At 42.1% G+C, this 8,555-nt stretch overlaps 1 protein-coding gene across 1 annotated transcript; it reads right to left on the bottom strand.

The window, feature by feature from the left end:
* Nucleotides 1-1,522: 1,522 nt before the first annotated feature.
* On the bottom strand, nt 1,523-6,950 carry LOC121707306 (keratin, type II cytoskeletal 8-like). The gene is made up of 9 exons (XM_042089776.1): nt 6,508-6,950; nt 5,089-5,297; nt 4,872-4,932; nt 4,026-4,121; nt 3,670-3,834; nt 3,377-3,502; nt 2,967-3,187; nt 2,040-2,083; nt 1,523-1,890 (listed from the first exon to the last, which is right to left on the bottom strand). The coding sequence occupies exons 1-9, from the start codon at nt 6,859-6,861 to the stop codon at nt 1,706-1,708; spliced, it is 1,461 nt and encodes a 486-aa protein (XP_041945710.1). The 5' UTR covers nt 6,862-6,950; the 3' UTR covers nt 1,523-1,705.
* Nucleotides 6,951-8,555: the final 1,605 nt, after the last annotated feature.

The raw sequence follows: 8,555 nt of genomic DNA, 5'->3' as shown, positions 1-8,555 counted from the left end.
CTCTCAGGATGAGGCTTTACATCCTAAAGCTAGAAGCAAAAACACTAACTCCCCCTTCTGTGTAACCAAATACTCACCAATCGGGTCTGAGCTTAGGAAAATTATCCGTATGCATTGGCACATAGTCGAATCTGACCCAAGACTGGGAAATGTCTTCAAGGAGCCACCTAAGCTGGTTTTCAGACACCCTCCCAACATTAGGAATCAGGTAGTGAAATCATATACACCTGGGGACAAACGCACTGGTACAATAAACATTCCAGACGGTAACTACAGATGTGGTAGTTGCGCACAGTGCAGCTACACCACTAGATGTAAGACATACACACACCTTCACAGTGGCAAAACCATTAAGGTCCGTGGGGCCATAACCTGCAACACCACGTTTGTTGTACATTTGATCAAATGCCCTTGTGGTCTTGCTTATGTTGGGAAGACATGTAGAGCTTTGCGCACACGCATTAGTGAACACCGGAGTAATATCAGGTGTGGGGATGTGAGGAACCCTGTAGCGGCACATTTTAAAGAAGCTGGGCACAATATCAGCACCCTTCACTATATGGGCATTGAAAAAGTGAAACGGCCACCTAGGGGTGGTGACCTTGAACGACTGCTTTTACAGCGTGAAACGTATTATATACATGCCCTCAATACCATGGCTCCATTTGGACTGAACGAGGAGTTTGATACAAAACCCTTTTTATAAGTGTATTTCAAAACGTTTATAATTATTTTCTAAAAATCTGTCATTTGTTTCTTGTGAGATGAGAGTGTGTGAGATTGACCATACTGCACATTTACTCATCTTTCATCCGACACAAGACATTGGACACTTGGAAATATCAACTTTTCCCTTTTTTTCTTATGTTCCTTTTTTTCTCTTTTTTTCTTGTAATGTGTGGCACTTGTACAGATGTGAGGGATTGGGTGTGTTTTTCAGTCTGATGTATAATGACCTATACAAAGGATTGAATTGATGCAATTGATTTTCAACCCCTAGGAAATCCCCTGGGTTCCAAAACCTCACCTTTCTTATCAGCCTACTGGGGTTAAAAGCTCAGCAAGTTTCATGTGCACAGGTGATGCCCAGTTCCCAAACATTTCTTAAACAAAATCGGCATGCATGTTATGTTGAGAGAACTGGCCATTTTCTCAGGTAGCTGTTTAGTAGCATGATTATTTTGCATTTGTACAAGAATGTATTTTACTTCAAACTAGCTTCACATAAAAAACGAAATGTAAATCTTAAGTATGAGACCAGTGTTTAGTCAGATCAGACCAAGCCAGCCAAAAGTAGTTATACAATGCCAAGTCAGTGAACACTGATCTTAAAATAGTATGTTGCCATGTGGCATGCTTGTAGGGTGTTAAGGATTATGCCAGTTTTTCGGACATTGTGTTCCTTAAACGTCTGTATATAAATTCATATAATCACAATTACTAAGAACATACTCAGAACACGAATGCTGTATTTTCTGAAGTATTTCTGATATTGCTTGATATGTTAAAAAAAGAGTGGTGGTGAATTAAAACACAAATTATATTTTTGTTTTTTTACTTTATTTCAGTTTCAAAAAGTTGTGAACATGCTGAGCCCTGAGTTCTCAGAGTTGACCAATACTCTCCACTAGTAATAGTTTTGTACAGGACATACATTTGGAAGTGTGAAAAAAAAAAAAATCCCTTAACTTCCTGATTGTTTTTTTTAACCTATCAACTCCTCTGTTGTTGCACCCTTGACTGTAACACTTCCGCCGATGTCCCTTGATGTCCCTACGATCTTTGAGGAGGAGCTAAAGCTATGGCTGCTGGAAGATTCCATCAGACCTGGGGAGTGGAGGTCAAAGGTCATGCCGGAGGTCTCCAAAGGGAACGCGTTGTAGTGCATGCCTGTAAGAAGAGAAGTGAAGTGTCAGTCTTGAATTGGTGTGTGTGTACGGATTTCTCTGTCTGTCTCTGTCTCTCTGTGTGTGTGTGTGTGTATGTATGTGAGAGAGAGAGAGAGAGAGAGAGAGAGAGAGAGAAAGAGGATTACTCACCTCTGTGCTTGGTGATGTTGATGGCTTGGATGCCATGTACCAGTCTAGTGTAGGGGTCACAGGAAGAGAGAGATCATTATTCAAAACAGTCTCATTAATAAAAGCGTATTAACTCCACTCAGTCCAGTATGGCTACACAATTTCCGTCTGGTTTTAGTTCTGCATTACTAGTATTTTAATTTATTTTAATCTTTGAATATGGAATATTTTCTTCCTGCTCTATTTGTTTAATATCCTGTATGGTGCCTTGGGACATATTCATGTTTGTGATTAAAACATACCAGTATTCATGTTATGGCTCTACAAATAATACTGAATTTTGCATATCAGGTTTATTGTAATTATTTTGTAGCTCTTTTGGATCTTTTATAATGTCTGGTGTTATGATACTAGGCTTATTTTTTCATCTTTTTTCTCCATATGAAACATCTTTGTAAAATGATGATGATGACTGTTATTGTTATAGTAGTAGTGGTGGCATTTGTAGAGGCAGTAAAATATATAGTGATAGTACAGTCCCTTACAAAAATTAAATGTGTGTGGCAGATTTGCAGCAAACTTGTGGGTGATTTGTGAGTTTACTAGAAAACATTGCCAGAAGCTTGGCAATGTTGGCCGCTAGAGGCAAACTTCCAGCAAAGTTCTGGCAACAATGAGAAGTTTGCCACTAGTGGCAAATGTGTTCACCAGTGATTTGCCACTACAGTTAGCCAATAATGGCAAACTTCCAGTGAACTTCTGGTGACAAACCTAATTTTCATATGACATTGCTGCAAATTTGCTGCAACGCTGCCAGTTAACAAGAGTTAACTGCAACTGTTTGCCAGAAACCTAATTTGCATGTGAAAATATAACCTTGCTGCAAATTTGCGGCAACTTTTCACCAGAAACCTGACATTTCTGTAAGGGGTATCATGCCAGTCTCACCTGCTCTCCTCTCCTTCCAGCAGCTTCCTGTAGGTGGCGATCTCGATGTCTAGAGCCAGTTTGATGTTCATGAGGGCCTGGTACTCGCGTACTTGACGTGCCATGTCCTGCTTGGTGCGTTGGAGGGCAGCCTCCAGGTCCTTGATGCGGCCACGGGCTTCTGTCACTGCCCGTTCTCCGCGCTCCTCCGCCTCTGCGATCTGTGTCTCTAGCTGTTTCCGCTGGATAAGGGAAGGCCAAAGGTTAAGGTAGCTGCCGATACCAACTCCTACAAACATCCTGGTGTGCGTTTGCCCACTTTGTTAGGGGCCAGGGTCAAACTATAGGTTTACTGTATATGTCCACCATGAGGCAAGGAGATAGATAAATACTTAGGTGTGCATACAGTATGTGAGTGCATTTGGTCATACCTGTCCTTTGATGTTGTCGATTTCTGAATGAAGTCTTGTAATTCTGCGGTTGCACTCAGCAATCTCCGCTTTGGAGGATTGCATTTCACTGCCGTACTTAGTGACAGACACCTGCATCTCTTCATACTGAACACACACAAACACACTCACTTGTTATTCAAAGGGAAAGGAAAACACTTTGTAAAAACTTACAACACAGAGGAAGCCTTACTATGAAGACTTGTTATGTGTGTGCGTGTGTGTGTGTGTGAGTGATTGTGCGTGTATTCGAGAAATACGATGCAGGGCCATACCTTCTGTTTGTACCAGGTTTCAGCCTCAGCCTTGCTGCGGTTGGTGATGTCCTCATACTGGGCTTTGACCTCAGCCACGATGGCGTCCATGTCTAGATTCCTGCTGTTGTCCATCTCCACCACCACGGATGTGTCCTTTATCTGGGCTTGCAGCTCTTGCAGTTCCTATAATCACACACACACACGCACACACACACACACACACACACACACACACATTGGTTAAATCAATACTACAGTAAGTTCTCATGGTCATGACAGTCGACAGTGTACATATACAAAGACGTGTATGCAATGTGTGTGTGTGTGTGTGTGTGTGTGTGTGTGTGTGTGTGTGTGTGTGTGTGAGAAAGTACCAAGTCATAGAGCCTCCTGAGGAAGTGGACCTCATCATTCAGATTTTCCAGTGTAGTCTCCAGCTCCACTCTGGCCAGGTAGGCGGCATCTGAGTCCTGATAGCATAACAAACAAGGAACTGTGAATGTGTGTGTGTGTGTGTGTGTGTGTGTGTGTGTGTGTGTGTGTGTGTGTGTATGTGTGTGAGAGAGAGGGGGGGGTGTTCAATGAAGACATACAAGCATGTAAAAGTTGATTGATTGTCTATACTGTCTACTGTTTAAAAACGGAGAGTTATATATTTGCTCTGTACCACAGAGAAAGAGCATAGACACTTATCAATAACCTGTGTATGTCCTGAGGATAATGAATAACCTGAGGGAGATCTGAGGCACGAAGAAGAATGACTGAGTGTTGTTATATGGATATGAATTTGTGTGAGTGTCTGGGATACAGTAAGTAGCCCATGGGGCGGGGGGGGGGGGGTTGTATATGTGGGTGTGATCATGTGAGTGTGGGGCATCTTAGTATATGTATATAAACTATGGATGTGATCATGTGTGTGTGCTGTGGTCGTATATCTGGGTGTGATCATGTGTGTGTGCTGTGATCGTATGTGTGTGTGATCATGTGTGTGTGCTGTGATTGTATGTGTGTGTGATCATGTGTGTGTGTGCTGTGATCGTATGTGGGTGTGATCATGTGTGTGTGATCATGTGTGTGTGCTGTGATCGTATGCGTGTGCTGTGATCGTATGTGTGTGTGATCATGTGTGTGTGCTGTGATCGTATGTGTGTGTGATCGTATGTGTGTGTGCTGTGACACGTATATATGAGATGTGAGTGTGGCCATGAGTGAACTCTCACCTTCTTTATGAGCACAAATTCATTCTCACATTCATTGCGCTTGTTGATCTCATCCTCGTATCTGAACAACAGAGCCATCAAGATTATTGTCAGAGCTGTGTGTATGTCCATATGTTTGTTTGTGTGTGTGTCTTTGTGTGTGTGTGTGTGTGTGTGTGTGTGTGTGTGTGTGTGTGTGTGTGTGTGTGTGTGTGTGTGTGTGTGAATATCCTCTCACTTCTTCTTGAAGTCCTCCACCAGTTCTTGCATATTGTGCAGGTCTCCCTCCAGACGGACCTTGTCATGACCCAGACAGTCGAGGTGGTGGCGCAGGTTACTGATGTAGGCCTCAAATAGTTGGTCGATTTTGGAATGAGAAGTGGTCTGTTCCTGCAGGAGACTCCACTTGGTCTCCAGCATCTTGTTCTGCTGCTCCAGGTAACGCACCTGCATGAAGAGAAAGGGAGGGAATAGATGTATTTTCATCTTGTAAGAAGGGTGTCACTTGCACTCAGGTCTCTTTGATGCTCACAGTCCAGGACCACAGGATCAGAAAGACAGGCTGGACTATTTCTAGGAGGCTAAACCCAGGGATGACCGGAGCACTACGAATACTTTTACATTTTTACTTTTATTGTGGTGCAAACAATTGACTGACGTTTCGACACACTTAGTTTTCCTCAGAGTCCTACCATACTGGTAACATTGCACAGATAATGAAGACATTTCTCCGCTCCCTCTCCCAAGGCATTGGTTAATGGTAAGGGTGGGTATTTGCAATAATTAACCAGTAAGAGAACTCATAGAAAGAAAAGTGGCCATAAAGTACATCTTTGGTCAGTGTGAATGGGGGTGGGTATTTGCAATAATTAACCAGTAAGAGAACTCATAGAAAGAAAAGTGGCCATAAAGTACATCTTTGGTCAGTGTGAATTGCATTGATGTTGTAACGTTTATCAGTGTGTGGGTGAGAAAAGTGCTTAGTGTCGTTGGAACAGTGAGTGCAGCGACCGCACTTATAGAAACCTTGAAATTCACACTGACCAAAGATGTACTTTATGCTCACTTTTCTTTCTAAATGCTCTTACTGGTTAATTGTTGCAGATACCCACCCCTTACCATTAACCAATGCCTTGAGAGAGGGAGGGGAGAAATGTCTTTATTATTTGCGCAATGTTGCCCGTATGGTTGGAATCTGAGGAAGACGCAATGTGTCGAAACGTCAGTCAATTGTTTGCACCACAATAAAAAGTTTAAAAGTATTCGGAGTGCTCTGGTCATCCCTGGGTTTAGTCTCCAAAGTACCCCAGCCTGTCTTTCAGAGTATTTCTTATACTTTATACCTCCATAAAGCTTCCTTACCTACAGTAACTACCCAATTACCCTATTAATTACTTAATTGCAGAGACCAAATTCCTTGTATACGCAAGTATAGTATACTTGGCCTATAAACCTGATTTACATTTACATTACAAATGCATACTTGTAATTGAAGCACAACAAAAGATCTCTCATAAACACTCATAAATCTAACAATCATAGTGGATCATGTTCCAAAACATGAAACGTCAAAGCACATTAGGTTCTATTGACTTCAAAGACAAAGCCCAAGCGATGCACTTTGGGTAGGGGTAGAGGCAGAGATCAATTGACTCACTTTATCGATGAAGGAGGCGAAGCGGTTGTTCAGGACTTTGATTTGCTCTTTCTCATGATTGCGGACATTCTGGTAGTCGGGGTCGATATCCATGGTGATGGGGGTCAGGAGGCTCTTGTTGAAGACGACCTGTGTAAGGTGTGGTGGGCAGACGGCCAGCCTGTTACCCCATCCCCCGACCCGGTACCCGTGATCCAACGATCCCGCATACCCCCCCACCATCCCACCTCCCACAGCGTACCCTCCCTTGTAGATCTGGGCGACGCCATGACTGGGACGACCGGCCGAACTGGTACTGGTGATCTCTGTACGGCTACTGTAGTTTCTCGAACTCATATTGCTGCTGCCTGACATCCTGCTGAAGCCTACCAAACGCACAATGCTGAGATGGAGAGAAAGAGAGATGGAGAGAGAGGAAGGAATGGGACGAGTAGGGTCAGTGCTCCTCCTTTATAGCTCTACAAAGTAGGGCTGGACGGGGTTATTGTGTGTGCACACATGAAACATTAACTTGGTTAATCTCTATGGATACTAGGGTACATGTGAACAGTTCTCATAACTTACATAATTCGCCTATCTCTACATGTGTCTGCATGTTTGTAGGGACGTGCAAAAGGGGTGTGTGCAATTTACTCAATGGTACTCAACTGTGTTTCATAAAAACATCAATTGATGTGAGAACACTGCAGTACAAGTGTTTTGCCTTAACTTTATTTCCCCATCCTTCTCCTTTAATCTTCAGTGAACGTTTTACGAATAGAAATATAATTTGATTCATCATGGTTAGTCATTCTTCATTAACAAAACATAAACTACTCTACATAAATAAAGCATAGTTTTGTACACAGTTGCAGAAGTATGGACTTTTTATTTTGTTTATTTAAATGTTTTTTTTTAGCAGAGTTTAATTTACAGATCATCCGTGGAGTACTGGGTGTGTAAGTATGAAAAAAAAGTTGTGTTTGTCTTTAATTGTGGACACTTCACCATGGCCCAATAAACAGATAAATCTAGGGTGTGTGTGTGTGAGTCAGTGTGTGGGTGTGAATGTGTGTGTGTGTGTGCATGTGTGTGATTGTCTGTGTGTCTCTCTGTGTGTGTACTGATAGCCTGGTGCCCTTCACCCCCAATTGACACTCCTTACATTCCTGCCCTGCCAACGCCCAGTCATTCTTCTTCGTGCCTCATATCTCACACAGGTTATTGATAAGTGTCTATGCTCTTTCTGTGTGGTACAGAGCAAATATATAACTCAGTGTAGACAGTATAGAAAATACATTTTTAAATGCTTGTGTGTCTTTATTGAACAACCCCTCTCTCACACACCTACACACACAGCCAGAGCTGCCAACTCTCACATTGAGAGTGAGATTCATTCATTTGATTGGCTCCACACTCTTACACCAATCAAATGCGTGATGGTTGGCAGATCTGCACAGCACCCTTGCCCTTGAGGTCACAGGATGACAATAATCAAACACTGATTTCATAGTCATAGTTGATGTCTAGATAGATAGATAGATAGATAGATAGATAGATAGATAGATAGATAGATAGATACTTTATTGATCCCCAGGGGAAATTCAAGGTCTCAGCAGCAGCATACATACAACACAAACACATTCTTTAACAGCAGAAAGAGTAATTAAAGTATATAATATAAAAACACAACTAAGCAGTAAGGACAGTAGAAGATAAAGAATATGCTAAATATACTAAAATACAAATTATACTAACACTTAATCTAAATCAATTCTAAAAACAGTATCCACATAGTGGTGATTTAATAAATCAGAGGCGCTTGCAATGACTGAGGCAGGGACTGAGCCTGTGATTCTCTGTGCATAGTAAGGTATGGTAAGGTGCTCTAAGGTGCTCTGTGTGAATGAGTGTCATGGTGGTAGTGCAATGGTGATAGTGCAAATGAGTAAGTCAACAGTGCAACAATGCAGAAATAAAGTAAAGTAAAGTCTATATATCTATATATTTAACTATTTAAGAAAATGTATAAGTGTGGCCACAGTTCGGCTGTGGCATGGAGGGGGGGG

Source organism: Alosa sapidissima, chromosome 4 (assembly GCF_018492685.1).
Source record: "Alosa sapidissima isolate fAloSap1 chromosome 4, fAloSap1.pri, whole genome shotgun sequence".
Lineage (NCBI taxonomy): Eukaryota > Metazoa > Chordata > Actinopteri > Clupeiformes > Clupeidae > Alosa > Alosa sapidissima.
The sequence above is the reverse complement of the archived record's forward strand: the minus strand, read 5'-3'. Positions and strand labels throughout refer to the sequence as shown.